Source organism: Pseudoliparis swirei, chromosome 20 (assembly GCF_029220125.1).
Source record: "Pseudoliparis swirei isolate HS2019 ecotype Mariana Trench chromosome 20, NWPU_hadal_v1, whole genome shotgun sequence".
NCBI lineage: Eukaryota > Metazoa > Chordata > Actinopteri > Perciformes > Liparidae > Pseudoliparis > Pseudoliparis swirei.
Window position 1 is genome coordinate 7,925,566 of NC_079407.1, and position 21,564 is coordinate 7,947,129.

The following is a 21,564-nucleotide window of genomic DNA, read 5'->3' on the forward strand; positions in this document are numbered from 1 at the left end:
CTGCCCTTAACATGCCCACTGATAATATATGATAATCTCACCTTGTGTTCATGTGCACAACAGGTACACCTTGTGTCTGCAGCCACATTATACCCAATGTGCTCCGCTGCTCCTTCGGTGCATTTGGCTCCCCTTTGGCACCCTGAGCCGCACAGTAATTTCACCCGCAAAAAAACACCTCCTGTTTTACTTTTCTCTTTCTCTGAACTCCCTTCTCACCTCTGTGGGGAAAAAAATAAGTATTTTTATTCTTGGAAACAGCACCTGGAAGTCAGGCATCGTGTAGTCGCTGAACGTAAAGATCGAAAGAGGGTTACAAACAGCCGGCTGTATACAGGCAGAATGTAGGAGCACTCAGAGGCCTGCTCTAAATCACCAGTAGCTGTGACAGCACGGGAAGAAAGGGGTTTTTTTTTTTTAAAAGAGAGAGATGGAGGGAGACAGAGAAAGAGATGAAATGCACCTGGAAATGTGTGATGAGAGGTACAATGGAAGACTGACAACTGGTGCCAGACAGCTGTGAGTGTATTACCCTGATTGTGTTTGTGTGTATCTGCGCCTATGTCTGTACGTTTGTCTGTGGCTCACATTTTTTCGATGAAAATATTGCTGTTAGTACTTGAAACAAATACTTCCAATTATTCTTTCATGCAGCTTTCAGCATCGGGCGTTTCGTACATTTTAAAAGGAACAAAAGCCAACCAGCCTCACGGTATCTGGTATGATGCTGATATCTGATACATTATTGATAGAGTGATGAGCTGCACTGGCTGCTTTCCTGAATCCACTTTAGTAAAATGTACAAATAATTCCTCACAGATGCCAGAAATGTCCGTTGTAGATTGACAGTGAAAACAGGCTGTCAGCCTGTGAGCTCAGACGTGCGAGCTCTCTCACTCTGTATCCTCATTGCGTGTGGCTGCAAGGTCACAAGGCCAGACAGCCAGCTACACACAGACACACACAGACACACACACATTAACTGATCATGCCGCCAGAGAGGGGATTAAGCTAGGAAGCCGACAGGGTTGGGAGGGTTAGGGTAAAGTCTGTGTGTGTGCGTGCGCACGCGTGTGTGTGTATTTTGTGTGTGTGTGTGTGCAGAGAAGGTGGGAGTCCAACATACTGTCATGGCACGCAGAATTAGAAATAAAACTGATTTCCAATTTACTTTCTCAAGAGTGAGGCAGCAGCTGCACATGGGGGACGAGGTGATTTCAAAAGCACAGCCGCACAAATGCTCACAGCTTATTTAAATTGAACACACACAAAAAATCTAAATGGTTATTGGAAGGCTGCTCATGTGTAAAAAACACCATTTGGCGAGCCAAAGGAGTTGTGATGTAAAGGAGGAGGCTTTTTGAACTCTTAACGATCCCAAAGTGAAGCTCATTCCACATGGAGAGTCAAGCGTAGGAGGAGACAGAATACGAGTTGTATGGATTTTTTATCTTGCTCAAGTACTTTTAAATGGCACTTGTAAATGTAAAATCATACTCTGGGAATACAAATAATATTTTCCACCTGCCTGTAAAATGTGTGTGCTTTTAACATGAATAAAATGAAAAGAGGAGAGAAAATGTTCTGAATCAACAAATGATAACAATGTCGTGACCCTGCCTTGCACTATGTGTCTCCAGGGTGCAGAGGAGACAGCATGAGGAGAAGCTGTCCCAACAGAAAGACTCTGAGAACCAACAGAGGGGGAAACTACTCAGGTATGCTGAGCTCTCGTCTTTCTTTTTCTCTGCATTTTTCCTTTTCCACATGATAACTGCACATCCTTCCCCCCCCCCCCCCCTCTCCAACCTTCCCTGTAATTATCCCACTCATTGTCCTCCAAATCGTCCTCTTCCTCTGCTTCATTTCTCCTCCCCCTTCCTCCCAGAGAGAGGTGAGGATATTAGTCTCAGCTGAGAGCTGCTCCTCGGTCAGCTGAGTAGATCTTAGGCTCCATAAAGTGCCAGTGACACTGCAGAGAGCCTCGTGTGAGGATGGAGAAACGGATGGAAGCACTCCTCAGTTGGCGTGGTGTCACGTTTCTCACGCACCCATCTGTGCACAGAGGCATGCTTATATTATAGATATGCAGAGACACATCTATCTATGGGACTGCATCACACTAGTATGCAGGCAGACACATGTGTGCACACAACCAACCCACATGCGTCCACCCACATATACAGACATATACACATGGAGCCTCTCATCTTTCCGTGCAGGCGTTGGATGTATGTTGGGTGTGTATTTCTTCACATGTTATCTGCTGGTATTCTTTTCCTAAGCCATCGGCAGCCTGGTGTGTTCAATTACACTGTTGATTTATTTCCCTTCCCACACAACAGTCTCTGATCTCACCCTCTGGCTCCTATACAGCTCAGCCATTGATAGCACTCCACTGGGGGGTGGGGGGAGGCTGAGGCTATTTCAGTAGAGATGAGAGGTTGGGGGGGTGGATGCCCCCCCCCCTCCCCCCATAGCTCAGAGGAAATGTAACGGGAGACAACATTTCGCCAAATTGTCCAAAATTGGAGCCTATGGCTGCCTACGGATAATGGTTGTGCGGTCGATAGCGTTGGTTTCTGAAGATAAACCAGTGACTAGCTGCTATCTAGTAGTTGCTAGTTTATGTTGAATGGGTGTAGTTTAAATTTGTTGAAATGTCTATTCATGAACTGATCGTCATTAACTTAATTTAACAAGTTTTCCTCGGACTATGGAGTCGAGATTAGCTGAGAAATGACCTCTTTGTGTGTCCATTATTGTTTCCTTTGTCTTTTCATCAATGTGCAATAAAGTATGAGTGCACACAGTACCGTAGTACTATACTGCTTGTCTTGCCAAGGTTCCCAGACCAATACAATGAGTGGGCCTTGAGCTGTGTGGAGAAGAAAAACGTAGGGTTTGACCCAGCTTTGGTGTGCCTGATGCGGTGAGAGGATAAACAGCTTCCCTCTTATGTAACAGACTTGCTCTGACGCGTACACACACCTGTTGACCTGTCAGGATAGAGTTACTGTTTGCAGGTGGGTGTTGTATGGTTATTTAAAACGTGCCCAGACTTGCAAACATGCAGATGGAAATGTTTCCTCATAGAAAAGATACAACAGCAGCTCTGTTGTGCGTTTGTGCTCATCTTCTGCGTCTCTTCGACAGGTTAAAGGAGGAGTTGGAGGAGAAAGACGAGAGGTTGTTGTCATGCCAACGCAGGTGTGACATCATGCAGGAGCAGCTGTCGTCGGACTGCGCAGCTGGAGAGGAAGTGGCACGACTGAGGGAAGACGTGGAGAAGGTCCAGCAGGAAGCGAGAGAGCTGAGGAGAGAAAGGTTGTGAACGTGTGTCGTCTGTCCTGTCCGGCTCTCGTCCCTTTCTTCTCCAATCAGAGACTCTCGTTACCCTTTCCTATTGCAGTCGCTTCCATTCACAAATATTGTATCCATCTAATTCTCATTTCTGATCCTTGAAGGCGTGATTTGATTTGTACTAGTCCCTCTCAAAGCTCGTCAGAAGCCAGTCTCCTATGGAGCCCAACAAATACAATACCGTTCAAAAGTTTGGGGTCACCCAGACAATTTCGTGTCTTCCATGAAAACTCACTTTTATTTATCAAATGAATTGAAAATTGAATTGAAAATATAGTCAAGACATTGACAAGGTTAGAAATAATGATTAATATTTGAAGTATTAATTTTGTTCTTCACACTTCAAGCTCAAAGGAAGGCCAGTTGTATAGCTTATATCACCAGCATAACTGTTTTCAGCTGTGCTAACATAATTGCACAAGGGTTTTCTAATCAGACATTAGTCTTCTTAGGCGATTAGCAAACACAATGTACCATTAGAACACTGGAGTGATAGTTGATGGAAATGGGCCTCTATACACCTATGGAGATATTTCATTAGAAACCAGACGTTTCCACCTAGAATAGTCATTTACCACATTAACAATGTATAGTGTGTATTTTTTATGAATGTTATCTTTATTGAAAAAACAGTGCTTTTCTTTGAGAAATAAAGACATTTCTAAGTGACCCCAAACTTTTGAACGGTAGTGTATGTTTCATAGCGACATTTCTAGATAAGTGTGTCTCTGAACACGAATATATGTTTAATATCAACATGTCTCCATTTTGTTTAACTGCTCATCGCACCTCTTCCCTATTTAGACTTTGATTAATTAAACGCATTTGCAATTTGTGTCACATTTTTAACCGCGATGTAAAATTGGCTGCTATGCGTTGGCCAATTGCAGCTCACTAGGAGCCAGCTTCAGTGCATCGCTGCGCTTTCCTTTTATTAACAGCGGCATGACAACCACAGAGGCTGAGCTGTATTCCTTTTTGGGAAATGAATAGTTTTGTTTTAATGTTAAATATTTACAGCCCGTTCGTGTTTGACAGGACATGTGGTGAGGAAGGAATCTTGTTTATGTGCTGTTGTCAATGGAAACCAAGGGCCCACGTCTTCCTCTTAGTGAAGAATGGGAGGATCTAATGGGGTGTTGGGAGCTGTGCCCAGTCTCTTATGTAAGGGTTTACCTCTCCTTGTGCGGCTAGCTCACATAACCTTGCATGTACAGGTGTTCATCCATGCCAGTATATTTTCTTTTCGGAATTTCTATTTGGAGCTAAATTTGGACAGTTAACAAAGCTTAGGGGTCTTATCTCGTGCCTCATTCCTCTCATCAGAAATGAAATGCCGAAAATCATATTTTCTCTTCTCAAGATGAGATCAAAATGTTTAAGAGCGGAGGAAAACTGTTTTTAGTTTGATAAAACTACAGTTTTCAGGTTATCAAATTTAGTTACTGCATCCTTTATTATATTTCCCGCATAAAGATACACCTAACATGGTTTTGTCTAGATAACTCATTGAGATGGGGAACATGAAGGGAATATGAAGGGAAACCCTCTTATGTTAGAGTAAGTATATACGTCCGTGTTTCCATTGAGGACCTGAGAGGTCATTTCTATGCTGGGGCTCATAAATTACAGTGCAGTAACATTGATGTATATATGATATATACAATTCAACATATCCTTTATCTGTTCATCTAATTCGATATTTCAATATCGATATTGGCTTGGTTGGACATGAGGAGACACCCATGTCTGTTTGTCTGCAGTATCATCAGCTGAGCTGAAGTTGTTTGAGATCTAAGTGTGTGTGTGTGTGTGTGTGTGTGTGTGTGTGTGTGTGTGTGTGTGTGTGTGTGTGTGTGTGTGTGTGTGTGCGTGCGCGTAAATGTCCTTTCTTCAAATGTTCAGTGAGAATCAGAAGAAAAGGCTGAATCACTGACTTGATTGTACTCACTTTATGTCATGACCACAAGTATTCTCTCATACACACACATTCCAAGACTGTCAAGGGATTTGACCACTTCCAGGGACCGAGGAAAATGGACACGCCGTTCCCTTGAAAGGTCATCCGTACACACTCACAAACAGATTTATACAACAACTTTATACACTTTATGCTTCTGTGCTTCCCCTTATCAAGCCTCCAATATTAATCTCATCTGATTCCCTCTTTGTCCTCAATTAACCCCCGTTATCTTATTCACACACACACACACACACACACACACACACACACACACACACACACACACACACACACACACTGACTCCACCCTTTGTACGACATCAAACTGTCACTTCTGTTGCATGATCTAACCAGAAACAAGCGTCATCTTTCCACCCCTGGGACCCGTTTATGCAATTTGTTTATAAATGTGGTAGATTGTTCTGTATATTTAAAATACATACATCACGCGTGTAATAGGCCTTTTTTGGGTTAATATGAGTTTATAACGCCTTCGACGTATGGGCTCAAATCAGTCTCAATCATTGCAAATGCACAACGAGACTCACAAATGCGCACAGAACAGTTCACAAATATATTCATCGTCAAATATATTCATCGTCATTCGCTTCATTGCCGCCTTAGAGGGGCGTGGCTTATCTCTGTGGCTTGACTCAGTGGAAACAAGCGAATGACGCTCATGTGATTGGTTCAAAATGAGGGCGACGTCTGACAGATAGGTCTATGTTTTAAAAAACGCATTTGTGGTTTGAGCAAAAGCAGGGGAGTCTCAAAAATCCGTGCACAAATATGTAGCTATCCACAAATAAATACGGTACATAGAAATCCACAAACAAATAGACAAATCCACATAGAAATGCATAAATATATTTGTGATTTTTCTTTTACACTTATATAAATCGTAATTTATTTACGTGTGCATTGGAATATATTTGTGAATCTTTCTGCGCACATTTGCAAATTTAATATATTTGTAAATTGTTCTGTGCGCATTTGTGAATCTGTGTGTTTGGATTTGTGAGTCTCTCTATATATATATATATATATATATATTCATTCCCCCTTCATACCTGTCATAATGTTTAAGTTTGCTATAGTCAGTTGTCAGGTGACTATAATATAAATATTATATTGGTGATTAAAGGAAAAAAGTTAACACTAGATTCTTTTAAAATTAAAACATGCTGCAAAATTAAAAAGAGGACATCCAGAATGAAATACTCTGGTGATTTATTCCGCACTATAATCGACCAGTTATGAGCCAAATCTGTCATCCAAACACTTCATTTGTATAATACTAGTCAAAGCAAACTAATTAAAGCCAAATTACTCCTACTGAAAAAAAGTCAGTCACATTATAATTTCCCCCATTATCTCTCTATTGGCTGAAGGTTTGAATCATATAATGTGGAGCAATGCAGATGTTGATGAAAACCAGTTGTGAAGCGACAGTGAACAGAGTGTAGAAACCAGCAGACATTGGTCTCCCCAGGGCAGCGTGGTGGGATTGTGGGATGGGAATGAAGTGAATTAAAGACTGAGGTGTGGAAAGGGACAACAAGAGGGAGGAAAAGAGAAAAGAATGATGAACGGGGAAGAGGATAGTTTGACGGAAGAAAGGAGGCCGAGAGAGAGAGAGAGAGAGAGAGAGAGAGAGAGAGAGAGAGAGAGAGAGAGAGAGAGAGAGAGAGACAGAGAGAGGTTGAGGGATGGAGAACCGGTGGTTGTAGTGGTTATTTAACACACTGTCTGGCTGTCGCATGCACACAGCCTGGGTCACAGGGGCCGCACACAGTCTACACACACATATGAAACATGACAGCTTACCCTTCATTCAGTATAATTGACACAGAGTGTAAAACAGAGAGAGAGGAAAAGAGGAGGGAGAGGGGGAAAAAATAGTGTAAGTGGCAAAAAGTGGAGAGAGGTCAGGAGTATCTGTGCAGTTCCTCATCCAAAAGATGAATGTCAGCAGCGCTTCAATAAGTTACCTCCTTCAGCTATGTTTACCACTTTCAAACAGCTCTTTGTTCTCCCTTACGTTTTTGTATTTTCTAAATGTTTCTCCCAGAGTGAAAAGTATTATAACATCCATGTCTGGGTTTTTACTTTTATTGTGGCTCTCTGTCCCTTTTGACCGCTTGTCATAAAATGCCATTTGCTGTGAATTCATATATCAAATTTTTATAAGCCAGTCCCTTCCTGCCTTGAAAGCGTGGTGGTGAGTGTGGGAGGATTCTTGACTTCTTAACCATCTTTCCAGGTGGAGAGCTTACGTCCCGGAAAGAAAAGCATAGAGGCTGTAGGATATGATGTCAGGGAAGATTCCTGTTGATTTACATTGTTGATTCATACACAATGAAAAAAATATTTACAATTGCCCTTGGGCTTTGCTGTAAGAATCAGATTTCAATTGGAGTAAAGTCATCTTTTTGTGTGTGCGTGTGCAGACGCAGATTGTATCAGCATAAAGTGGAAAAATGGAATGTGCCTTTTGATGAGGTAGCAGCAGCTCACACGCACCCACACACTGCACACATTGCGTATATGCACACTTGCCTGCCCTTAAAAGCAGCCTGGCGTGTGAGTGAATGAGTGAGTGTTCCCAGATTTTCCCATCATTCCTCCCTGTAATCCCCCCAGACCTCCTTCTGAGGGCTGAATTTGCACGATCGCGCTCCCCGGGGGGTCACACACACGCCTAGACACACATGCCAACCCACACACACACAGACATGTGCACGTGAGGGCTTAAAGTTTTTGATAACCAGGGAACCATCATTGTATATATATGACAAATATCGTTATTATCTTGGTGTAAAGTCGACATGTCCCGAGCTGATCCTAAGTATCTCTTTTTGGACTGACCCCAAACTGCCACATAACTATCCCAAACCTATCGAGCGGAAATGTTTTGAGACTGGTGGAATAGTTTCATAATGCAACATGCTTTTTTAAAGCTTCTATCTCCTCTCTGAAACGAGGCTGGGACACATTGAAATGGGTTCAAGAGACAGATCTTGGCATCAAACGTATAACTCTTGGGGAGCATTCATGCATGGCTGTCTGTCTGCATCTATCTTTGGTGTGTGTGCGTGTGCGTGCGTGTGTGTGTGCGCATGTGTATGTGTGTGTGTGGGGCGGGGGCTGATGTGATTAGCCAAAGCCAGTGGAGTGAATAATATTGTGTCTGCCCTGAGTAGGAAGAGATGGAGAATGTAGCTGCTTCTCTTCATTATACAGCAAATCATCCACTCTCCTATCAGATATACACCCAAGTGTGCTTGTACACAAGGACACACACCACACACACACTTTTCTTATACAAATGGGCCCACTCACTCACACAAAGGGCTAGATCGCAGTTGCTGTGCACAGACATTGAAATGTTCTCATGTCTTCAGCCTTTGCAGCCAACTGTAACTGTATAAATATTGTTAGTAAACATAATGTCTATACGTATCTGTGGCTGGATAAAGAGCCACGCTGCTTCGTATCTTATCATCTGGACCAGCTGCTGAAATGACACATGATGTTTTTATGTCGATCAGCAAATAAATGACATTCCCTGGGCGATGTCGACTCTCTCTCTCTCTCTCTCTCGTTCTTTTGCAGATGTTTCCTTTCCTACATCGTCTCCCTCTCTCTTTCACCCCAGAGACTGTTGGGAGTGTTCTTGTTAAATATTCTTGATGCAACCAGGCATGCCGAGGGGATCATCAAAAAACAAGGACGTGCAAACATTATCGGAGCTTTTGGGATTGAGAGGGTATGGATGTGATGTCGGGCTGACTCACTTATCTATTCAACTGCAGAAAGTGCTGCACAGACAAAATGCCGAATGCAATCTTGCGTGTGTGGTTTGTGAATGAGTGGGAGCATTTCACACTTCCTTCACTCACTGACTGTCATATTTGGGTGTGTCACTGCATGTTATCTTTTAAAATGTGTGTGTGTCTGTTTCTCTGACTTTTGATGTTGCTGTTTTTTTAACATTTCCCCTACCTATAAAGGGCTTTGTGTCCAGTAGACAAAGCAGCCTCTGACTAAGAATATGCTTGAATCTCAAAGCATTAACAGCAGAGGGGTAAGGGTTTTAGAAACCGATGGAAGATTGGCAGCTGCTGTATCACGTTAGTTAGGGAAAGAGTTATTAGGGCAATTACCATTTGAACATGGTTTCAGATGCTGCTGTTGCCAGATGCTACATTATCTTTTCATTACATTGTGAAAGGTTGATGTTATATGGGGGGGGGGGGATCTAATATATAAAATACATGATGTACTGTATATCACCATAAGTTAAGAATTGTGTTTTTATCCGCTTAGAATGAGCATTTCATATCTACATGCTGTAGGGAGCGCCATGTTTCTGGTAGTCTAAAATGGAGAAACCAAGCGCTGGCTCTAGAGGGGGCCTTTCATGTTTTCCAGTAACCGGGAGGCCATGCTGGGTTTTCCGATATGCTTGGAAAGGGAGAGGCGAGCCTCGGGGGATTCAGTTGGTTGCAATCTGCAACCTGACTTAGTTGAATGGCACTAAATTCCTTTTCCTTTTAAGTTAAAAGTACAGGGCATTACGAGAAATCCGATTTATCGAATGCTGCAGTACGTGTGTATGCATGTTGCATTGAGTACTCATATATTTCCCTTGTGTGTTTTCAGGGGGGTATTGGTAGAGTCCCATGGCAGAGCACTGACCAAGATGGAAGACGACTCCAGACAGAAAATGTCCTCAGAGGTATTTCTTTACCAATACTAACAATAATCCTGATATATATATATATATATATATATACACACATCTATTATATTATATATATATATATATATACACACATCTATTATATTCTATATATATATATGTATATATATATATATATAGACACACATCTATTATATTCTATATATATATATGTATATATATATATATATATACACACATCTATTATATTCTTATTAGAAGGGTTTGTGGGCACTGACTTAGTCAATTCAATTCAATTCAGTTTATTTGTATAGCCCAATTTCACAAATTAAAAAAATTGTCTCGAGTGCTTTTTACAATCTACAATATAGACATCCTCCCCCAAAAACCTCACATCGACCAGGAAAAAAAAACTCCCCAAAGGGGAAAAAAGGGAGAAAACCTGGAGAGAGGAGAGAGCAGAGGAGGATCCCTCTCCTGATGGGATGATGTAATAATATGTGTGTAGTGTAACAGAGACAGATTTAGTTATATACAATACATTCAATATGATAGACAGTGTATGGTTAGTTCATAGGTATATTCCCAAGACCTCATCAGATCCATCATCAGGCAGGCAGGCGGTGGGGAGGAGTGGTGTCTCAACAGGACAGTGGCGAGTTCAGAGCAGGAATTCCGACCCAGCCAGACCATCAATCAGGAAGATAGATGCATGCCTCTCCGGAAGGTCCGATGACCCCGGAGGAAAAAAGAAAGAAAAGGACTTCCGGGGTTAGAGAGGAGTTATGAGATGATGAAGAGATGATAAGGAGAGAAAAAGAAGAAAAGAAGAGAAAAAGCTCATCGCAACCCCCTCGCGTCAGCTATAATATAGCAGCATATCAAGGAGGGCTGGGGGGCATGACCAGGGGCTGGAAAGTAGTTCAGCCCTAGAGGAAGGTCTTAGAGGTCTCTAAACGAGAAAGGTGACTGTGTCTGGACTGGGACTGACTGAAGCTGGAAAAATAAAAAAAAGCTGAGCTCTAAAGGCTCTGGCTAAACTTCTACTTTTTAAGACTTTTCTACCATAGGAAACTACAACTCGAAGAACACAAAGTAGTAGGGCAGTCTGGCAATCGTGATGGACAAGCATGATGGAGCAAGATATGAGCAGGCATCACCAATCAAGATTTTTGATTTAAAAGTTATTTTGATTAGTTTGATTTTAGTGGTGCAGAGCAGCAGTGCAGAGTGCTAGTGCAGGGAGTGATTTCTTTTCTTTCTTTAGCTTAGTGAGAGACCTGCAGCATTCTGGATTGGAGATTTATTGGAAGAAGGAGATTTATTAAAGCAGCCTGCTAATCAGGTCTCAGCAATCCAACAGTAAAACGTGATTTTTTTTGATACAATTTTTGAAAGAATTTTGAGATGAGATTTTGAAATTTTTTGATATTCAGAGATGAAGAAGGATAGATTTGAGAAGTGAGGATGAGAGTGAGTCCAAAGTCAGAGCAGAGGACCCCCACCCCCCAGCCCGTTGTCACCTTTTTCACCCCTCATGAGTTTGCAGGTATGACTACTGCTGATTACATATAACCGCTGTAATATAAACAATGCCAAACAGACTGACTCAGCCCAAAGCCAATTTTTCGGTTCTCTCGGGATCTGTGCTGATCCAGGCATTTTATTTGATGGAAAGCATCTGCCCTGAGACGGACTGGCGGCCTGTCCAGGGTGTCCCCTGCCTTCGCCCTATGTCCAGCGCCCCCGCGACCCTAATGAGGATGAAGCGGTATTGATAATGGATGGATGGATGGATGGAAAGTATCTGCTCTTTAAATCCTGATCAGTTTCAAGAGTGAAATGACCCATTTGGCTTCTTTTAAAGAAATGGAAACACACCGTGTGAGCAAGTTAACGGCTGGCACGATTTATTTCAATTGCCAACTCTTTTTGATTTAGACCATTACAGTAACAGTACACAATGCTGCTGAATTATCTCAAAGGTAGTCATTAATCGTGACCAGACATCCTCATAATTAACAAAATAATTGTTCTACTCTAATCCTATTGTGGAGTGCAACAGGATATTGGTGATTTGGTTTATAGATGTAATTATGCTTGATAAAATCAAACCAATCCAAACATTACTCATACGCTCAGTGACTTTTGGTGTATCTGTTCATGACTGGCAGACATTCAGTTCCGGTCTTGTAGTAAGTAAATAGACACTAGGACGGCTTCCAAGCCGTTGTCACAGTTTAGAGGAGTTTAACAGGGAGGATCCTGACGCACGCAATGTGGATAAGATTATGAGGCTCCAAGACCACCAGTCTGTTTGACACCAAATAGACTGAAAACACATACTCACGTACACAAACACACACAAATAAATCTGCCTTTTATTAGTCAAACAGTGTAGTAGTGTCTCTTGCACTGTCTGCCTGTCTGGCTGCAACAGGCACCGAGGTTTCGTTGAACGTCTCAACAAAGAGGATTTCTTTCTTTTTTTAGATGTATATAACACATTTTAATAGTTAAATCACTGTTGTCTCATGTCTGTATTTTCTTTTTGTCTTGTTAAGTTACCGTTAGAACAACATTGTTGTCAGAGCTTTGCCTTTTCTTTAGGATCAGGAATTGCCCCAGTTGTCAGATTGTACGTAAAACAATCAAACAGAATCAGTTGAATACAATAATTATATAACGGAAATAACACGATACAATTCAAACAATTTTCTTGCTGTAATGACTCATTGTAATTATTTTCAGTCACGACACTCTTTGCCTCAGAAATGATAACATTTGTGAATTTTTTTTCTTTTTTCTTTCTGAAATATGAATAATGTACCTGCTTTAAATTGATTATTAGCTCACACTATGCACTGAGCTATTCCTCATATAACTGGAAGTGGATCAGATGATTGATCGCAGAGGCAAAGTTGTTGTCAGCTGCGACACATATTCACTTTGAAAGAGCAACGACCAATGAGGGAACACCGACAACTTGACCAGCCAATGATGTGACTCCATCACTCTCTCAGTGAATCAGTGACAGACTCCCACAGGCCTCGCCTTGCAGTGGTTCAGCCAAAAATGCAACATGCAGTACATACCATCTGACAGATATACACAAAGACTTACATCAAAGCATACACTGCACATGTAAAAACAGATATTTATATATAGCTACCCGATTACATATGTGTTATTATCATCTTAAGAGAATCATGCGATTGCTTGCATGTGCTTGCATGATTGAGTCTGCACCTCTGTGTCTGTATATTGTGATTTAGGAATTATATTTAGTCATTTTATTTATATATCTATATATATATATATATCTATATATAGATATATAAATATACACACTGTATATACATACTCACTAATCATTTTCCATTCACAATAAGGAATAAATCATTTTTGAAATACATCACCCCTTGAGTCAGCTTTCACTCTCTGGGTGTAATATTTGCACCAGAACTGTTTCCACACACATGTTCATACAATAGTTATTGTTCATTATGGGCTTCCTGTCTTATTCCTGTGATGGAAAGGAAATAACTCTTTGAATACAAATGGCAGCTGTGCACATGCACACATACACACACAAACCATCCTCACACGCACACTCACCAAGCATAGAGGAAGTGATGTTTTCTCACTTGATCCAGCACACGCAATCTTAGCCTCTCATACAGTCTCTCAACCCACAAGCAGATCACACACGCACAGGCTGAAATATATACACGTTTTCACACACCATCTTTTTTTTTTCTCTGTCACCCAAATCCATTATTTTCTCTCTTTTCCCCAGTTGCACACATAAATGCACACACAAAGAAAAACACAACACCATGACCTAAGCCCGTGGCACAGGCGCTCAGATCGTCAGATCTTCTAGAAAACAAGGTAGCTCTGGCTAAGCCTGACTGAAAAATATGTCACATGCAACTTTAGCCCTCTCGGGTGTTTCATGTCACTGAAAAATTCAATTTCTGACTGCCAGAGTTTGATGACAAGGCCAGTCACACAGCTGTCATTGTCACACTTGTGCCCTATATATTATTAAAGAGTTTAGACATTGGTTTTATTTGGAGCCACAGTATAATACAACTAATGTCTCATCTCTATGTACAGTGTGTTTTTTGTACAGTGTTTTTTTAAATATGTTTCATATTTCTATTATTATTACAGTTACTATTATTATAGTGTGTTTGTTTTGTACCTCTGTTGACTCGGAGAACCCTGCAAAAATAATTCCGATGTGTCTGGACTGCTGGTCTAGGCACAGATGGCAAATAAAAAACCTTGAATCTTGAACCTTGATCTCTGACATTTTCAGTTTGTTTCAAGCTTCTTATTAAACTCTGTAACAAAGTCTTGTGTGACCGTCTCCTTCCTGTTTACATACCGTGAGGAAAGCGCCACTCCACTCTCCCTTATAGACTTAGAATTTGAAGTGGGCCTCAGGATGTCGGCTAGACTGAACATCTACTTGGAGTTTTTTGGAGGATCTTATATGGTGAAATGCAATAGTGTTGTCATTGCTGTGTGAGAGAGAAAAGAACACACACTCTTACACTGGTGTGTCAATGTATCCTTTGTCTTCCTCTTTGATTTTGTAGCTGGCTGCCGCCCTGAATGGGCAGAAAGCCCAGAATGCATTGCATCTGAGGGAGCAGATGGAGGAGTTTCGCAGGGAGGTGGAGTTGGAGCTGACAATTGACAGGGAGAAGAACCGAGCGCTGCTTCTCCAATACCAGCGGGACAGCGCAGAGCTTCAGGAGAAGGTGCATACATGTCAATTATAAATTTAAATGAAGATAACACGGAACACAACACAATATTAAACTGCAGTAAGATATCAATGACATTTGTAATAGACATCTTATCCTTTTTATATTCACAATATAAAGCGTCTTCAATACTCCTTTTTTTGTCTTTCTTTCTATGCCATCCTCTCCATCCAGCTTTCCTGTTCTAGCCCCTTTCTATCTTTCAATCACCACATTTTAAGAAGAAATAAAACAAGTTCACATGAAGATAGATTCCTCCGTAGTTGCAGAGCATATGACAGACCATGCGTCACTCAGGTTTTTTCTTTTTCTTCTGCTGTCTTTTTCAACTTTAAAAAAATCTTTTTTCTTCTCCTTTTGTCTGTCCATTTCCTCTCTGGGACTTCCAGGAATTTAAGACCAGGACTTCCCATTTAGTTTTTGGATGTAATGCTTGTCTGATGAACCTATGCTGTTGTCTATAGTGTGTGTTTAATATGGGTAATCTAATTCCCTTACATGCCTTCCACATTATTGGAAACAGCATTATGAACACACGCTCTACAGACTAGTGATGCGCATGCACACGCACGCACACACACACACATACACTCACATACACTCACGCACTGACAGTGTGTGAATGACCCTGTGGTAAGTCTCTGTATGTACTGAGGGGATACAGACGGAAGAAAGACGGAGAGAGGCATAAAATCTAGACAGTGGGAGTTAGACAATGGAAAAGAATGAGACATTAGGTGTACAGGCTTCCTATTGTTACCACACACTGAAATATATAACCGCCCACAGCACAGCTTATACTATGAGTCAGAACAAAACACAAGGATGTTTCAATCTACTTACAATCAAGAATATGTGGTAACAGTGGATGAATTTTCGTCATCTAGTAAAAAGTCTACTCAATTCCAAATGTACCCCTTCAGCTTCCATTGTGTCTGGCACTGCATATTCCCCTTCTAGCCACTTCCTGTGCAACATCTCGACGGGCTAACGGAAAACATGTTGCCTCCAACATGTGGCACAGAACCTATTAACATCTATGTCATCTTGATGCCCGTGTCATTTTGTTGCAGATGTGGGTGAGTCAGTGTAAGATCAGAAAGCTGAAAAGCATCACTGATCCACGAATGGGAATCTACTATGTATTCTTCTCCAGCTAGAGGAGAGAGAGCAGGTGCTGCGCGGACTGCAGGACAAGCTGCAGGAGGAGAGGGGAAACCGGGTGGAGGAGAGCAGGAGGAGGAGGAGGAGTGAGGAGGAGGAGACACGTCGGGAACTGCAGCGCTCCCAACAGCAGGAGGCACTGCAGCTGAGCCAAGAGAAGGCTGGACTGCAGCTAGTGACGGAGAGAAATGCTGAACTTCAAGATGAGGTGTGTGTGCGTGTGCGTGCGCGTGCGTGCGTTCGTGCGTATGTGTGCGTGCGTCCAATTGTCCACACAAGAATAAGAAATTCAGAAAGCATTTTGTTCATGTGAAAACAAAATGAGATTTTCATTTGATTCATAATCTTCTACTGGTATGTTTCTCCGACTATGCTTTTCAAACAGCGTACGATTCAATTTAGTAAGTGTGTGTTTTTTGTGAGTGCAGTCACAGCAAAAGGAAGTGAGTGAGTGTGCATGCTGTCACACACGCACATACAATCACACACAAGCAAACTCTTGCCTTCTCGAGCAACTTTGACTCTCACTTCTCTTAGAATGTACCTCGTTTGTCTCCAGGCGCAGGTTCCCAGTTCGGATTGCATTTCCACCGCCTCTCAGCGGCTCTCATCGTGTCACCAGGCTCTTAGCTGACATAGTAAACTACGGAAAAAGTGCTGACAGAGCGCCCAGTGTTTACTTGAGGAAGGGAACCCTCAGCGAAACTGATGAGAGTGAACCAGTAAAGTAGTTTGACCAACACGATGAGCTCAAAGACACTAAAGTGCTGTGCACAGCTGGAACTCTCTGTGGGGCCGTCACCAGAGGCAGGCCTCTCTCGCATAACACTTGCCACTGTAATCCGTTGCTATCGTAGGCATTAGTGCAGCATTATTACTGTGAAATCCTAAATGCTCGTAACGACTGTCGGCTCAACACCATATACATTTACGCGTGGAGCAAATCTTGTGTCGAAAACTTGAACAATCCCAGTTGAATTATAAATGTTGGGGCAAAGTTCCCACTGAATAATTGATTTAGCATTTCACCCTAAACAGTTGTTTGTACCATGGTGCACAAACGGGACTGTCCATTGTACGCAACAACAGAGGAATCATTGAAGGCTGCGAACAGTTGGTCTTTCTATTCATTTATATAGGATGGGATGCCTTGTCTAAGGTGGAGGATTGGGTAATATACAAGTCAATTTATACATACAGTATCACAGAAAACACATCAATTAAAGTTGGAGACGGGCATCCATCTGAAGACTAGAAAGTCATTAAGTCAAGTAATCCCGACTATCTTCTTCTTTGCACTTCTGCATCACCTCCTCCTCCTCCTCCTCCACCGTCTCACTCTTTCATTCAGCTCAGCTTTGTCCTGCTGCAGTTTAAAAAGCCCTCTAACAGTCAACCCACTGTCTCTTTAACCGCCTCCCTCTCAGAGTGCTTGTCCAGATAGGTTCAGCCAGTTCAAGGTGCCCTGATGACAATTTCACAGCTGACATGCTCTTTTATGTCATTTGTGGACCTTCAGCACAGCAGCTCCTTCCCCCAACCACAGTTTTCTTTCTGTTCTTTCTCATCTAATTTAAAAGGGCCATTTTTTCTCTCTGCTGTGTTTGTCGTTTTTAGAGCAGATCAATCAATATAATCCCTTTTAAGATGACCTTTTGATTTGTATTTCTCTTTTCCTTTCTTTCTTTATGTCTTTCTTTCTCCCTAGCCTTTTAACACTGTCCTTCAGTGCTGTCTCTAATGATCCCTCTCGGTTCTTATCTAGTTCCAGCTCGAGCTTCTATCGTCCTGTTCTTTAGAATAGTTTTATTGATCTTTGGATGTTTGTATGTGTGTGTTGGTTCGAGATAGTCAGGTTTTGATCACGACCTTGTGATATCGCTCTGTGGCCGAGATACCGTCACATCATTACATGCTCGAGCATGCGAGTGACCTTTTAACCAGTCAATTTTAAAGATACATCAAAGAAAAAAAATCATTTCAGGAATGAACAACAGAAATTAGAAATTATTTTTAAATTTAAAAAAATCTGAACAATGCTATTTTAGGCATTTAAAGGACTTTTTTAGCCCTTTTTTCCACATTTCTCTATTAATTCTGGGTCTTACTGGGCACCTATACCAACAGATGCTGAACCTGATGACATTATGAGGCTCCTGTTTCTAGTTAAACCAATAAATCAGCACACCAGTCACTAATGCAGAATTTCTTTTGGGAACAGGTTTTCCACTCCAAATGACCTCCTCCATGGACTGTTTTCAGTTTGGTTTGTTAGTCTGTTTGTTTGCAGGATTACAGAAAAACTACTGACCCGATTTCCATGAAACGTGGTGGAATGGTGTGCAGGTGGTCCAAGGAAGAACCCACTAACTTATGGAGCAGATTTTCCGCGGCTCTCGGAGTGCTCTTATAGTTCATCAATGTTGTTATGATTGAAAAACCAAGTCCTGTGTCTTCTTCTTCTTCTTCTTCTTAGAGGGTCCAGGAGGTTTCCCGTCTGTCTCTGATTTATTGGATAGTCTATATACAATTAATATTTACACATGGCTGATAAAGTACGGAATTGAGGTGAGAAATGAGGAAATGAGGAAAGCTTCGGTGTGTAATTGTGCACACGGACACACACACACACAAGAACACACACCCAAACATTCTGGTGGTTCCCCATGTCGTCCCTCCCTCCCCTCCCTTACTCTGCTTTGTATTTTATGTCTGCTCCCAAATTTTTTCCCTTTGTCTTTTATTTATTTATTTAGTTTCCCTCTCTCGCTCTCTTCTTCTGTCTCCCTCTGCCTGTCTTGTCTTCCCCCCCCCCCCCTCTCTGGCCTCATTGCAGCTGGACAAGAGGAAAAGGTCACTGTGTCTGGGGGAAAAGACGTCTGACTTTTAACCTCACGAACAACACTGAGGACACACACACAGTAGTGCCTGTGTGCGTGCCTGTGTGTGCATGCGTGCGTGAGAGCCTGTGTGCGTGACTGTGTGTGTGCCTGTGTGTGCATGCGTGCGTGAGCGCCTGTGTGCGTGACTGTGTGTGTGCCTGTGTGTGTCTGTGTGCCTGTGTGTGTCTGCGTGCCTGTGTGTGTCTGCGTGCCTGTGTGTGTCTGTGTGTCTGTGTGTCTGCGTGTGTGTCTGTGTGCCTGTGTGCGTGTCTGTGTGTGTGCCTGTGTTTGTCTGTGTGCCTGTGTGTGTGTCTGCGTGCCTGTGTGCATGCCTGTGTGCGTGCCTGTGTGTGTCTGTGTGCCTGTGTGTGTCTGTGTGCCTGTGTGCGTGTCTGTGTGCCTGTGTGTGTGTCTGCGTGCCTGTGTTTGTCTGTGTGCCTGTGTGTGTGTCTGCGTGCCTGTGTTTGTCTGTGTGCCTGTGTGTGTGTCTGCGTGCCTGTGTGCGTGCCTGTGTGCGTGTTTGCGTGCCTGTGTGCGTGTCTGCGTGTTTGCGTGCCTGTGTTTGTCTGTGTGCCTGTGTGCGTGTCTGCGTGTGTGCGTGCCTGTGTGCGTGTCTGCGTGTTTGCGTGCCTGTGTGCGTGCCTGTGTGCGTGTCTGCGTGTGTGCGTGCCTGTGTGCGTGTGTGCGTGCCTGTGTGCGTGCCTGTGTGTGTGTCTGCGTGCCTGTGTGCGTGCCTGTGTGCGTGTCTGCGTGTGTGTGTGCGTGTCTGCGTGTTTGCGTGCCTGTGTTTGTCTGTGTGCCTGTGTGTGTGTCTGCGTGCCTGTGTGCGTGTCTGCGTGCCTGTGTGCGTGTCTGCGTGCCTGTGTGTGTGTCTGCGTGCCTGTGTGCGTGCCTGTGTGCGTGTCTGCGTGCCTGTGTGCGTGTCTGCGTGCCTGTGTTTGTCTGTGTGTGTGTCTGCGTGCCTGTGTTTGTCTGTGTGTGTGTCTGCGTGCCTGTGTGCGTGCCTGTGTGCGTGTCTGCGTGCCTGTGTGCGTGTCTGCGTGTTTGCGTGCCTGTGTGCGTGTCTGCGTGCCTGTGTGCGTGTCTGCGTGCCTGTGTTTGTCTGTGTGCCTGTGTGTGTGTCTGCGTGCGTGTCTGCGTGCCTGTGTTTGTCTGTGTGCCTGTGTGTGTGTCTGTGTGCCTGTGTGCGTGCCTGTGTGCGTGCCTGTGTGCGTTGCCTCTGGAATGTGGTTTACAGTGTTAGATTAAATGTGGGGGCTCTGGGGGTCTGCGTGTGACTCCCATCTAATAGCCCTGTAATCCTGCTCTCACTAGGAGCCCCTAATGGTGGCTGTCTCCCTCTCTCTCTACCGCAAGACTTGCATGCAAGACATCACATGCATACACACACATGCAGGATGTAACACATGCCTGCATATAAAGGAGGAGACTCACACTACAAGTCTTGCACACACACATAGAAAGGAAGTGGCCAAACACGTATGGGTAAACTGTCACTCTCTAGCTCACAGTAATTGCAGACAACGGCATAAGGCGTGACACACTGCACATGGAACATACATATAGAGGCACATAGGCACCTATTAACACTTACGCATATGCTGGCTATTATAGACACATGAAAAGAAAACTGTATGCAAAAAGATGATTGTAAAAAGAGAGTTTACACACATTTACTGCATGCCTTTCATCATTGGGGATTCCCCTCAGAGACATGCACACACAGAGATGGTGGAGCTAAATGTCATCCCTTAATGCAACACGTCAACCCCAAAATGAACTCTTGCATATAAATCACTCGCCCTGTGTTACATTGAATTTTTGAAGCTAACTTTTTCTCGCACGACTTCGAAGAATTAAAAAAGAAGAAGAAAACTAGACAAATTTAATGTGAGCCACGTTTACTTCCTCACGACTATATATATATATATATATATATATATATATATATATATATATATATATATATATATATATATATATATATATATATATATGACTTGGACTATACTGTGCGAGTTGTGTCAGTTTGTAAATGGATGTTTTGATATAGTTTTATTAACATTTACTTCAGTTTATAAATCATCTTACTGTAATTTAGTTTTAAACACATCTGAGTATTTTATGTGATATTTGCTTTCTTTGTTCAGTATCTTATGACGGCTATTGTCCGGTAACTTTAAAAAAAGATGTTGCTGTATAACTGGCATTGCTGAGTCAGTTTGTTGACTTTATGAATATTCTACTTGAGCTACTGTAACTATGTTTAGCCATAGAATTGTTTTAAAAGAACATATGTGCCGAATGTGTGAGTTGATGACTTATGACTTGTGCGGCGTACATTATATTAGACTACAACGAGCAATCTGCCATAATCTTTCGTTAAAGTATCTGTTCATATCTAGTCTTTGGGTTTGTTACCCAACCATTTTAGGATGCATACAACACAAGTTATCAATGAGCAGATGGTCGAAATGACGTAAACCATTCAAACGGCACGTGTTTGTAATAAAATGAGCCAGTGAACAGTGTGTATGGACGTGCGCCATACTGGGAGGAAATGCATGTAAAGGAATGAGAAAGCTATGAAGGGCTTTGCGAGAGCAGCATTTTTTACCTTCGCATTGAAAATGCGGAAGGTTATGTTTTGATCGCCGTGTATTTATTTATTTATTTATTTATTTATTTGTATGCGTGTTATTCGCA

General features: G+C 42.5%; 1 protein-coding gene across 1 annotated transcript in view; it reads left to right on the top strand.

Annotated features, from left to right (window-relative positions):
- lekr1 (leucine, glutamate and lysine rich 1) overlaps positions 1 to 21,564 on the top strand; it is a 77,934-nt gene that overhangs the window by 53,424 nt on the left and 2,946 nt on the right. Inside the window, exons 7-11 of the mRNA XM_056441213.1 lie at positions 1,641 to 1,718; positions 3,157 to 3,327; positions 9,992 to 10,067; positions 14,642 to 14,806; positions 15,969 to 16,184. Of these exons, the coding sequence (XP_056297188.1) occupies positions 1,641 to 1,718; positions 3,157 to 3,327; positions 9,992 to 10,067; positions 14,642 to 14,806; positions 15,969 to 16,184 (706 nt within the window). The remainder of the gene's footprint in view (positions 1 to 1,640; positions 1,719 to 3,156; positions 3,328 to 9,991; positions 10,068 to 14,641; positions 14,807 to 15,968; positions 16,185 to 21,564) is intronic.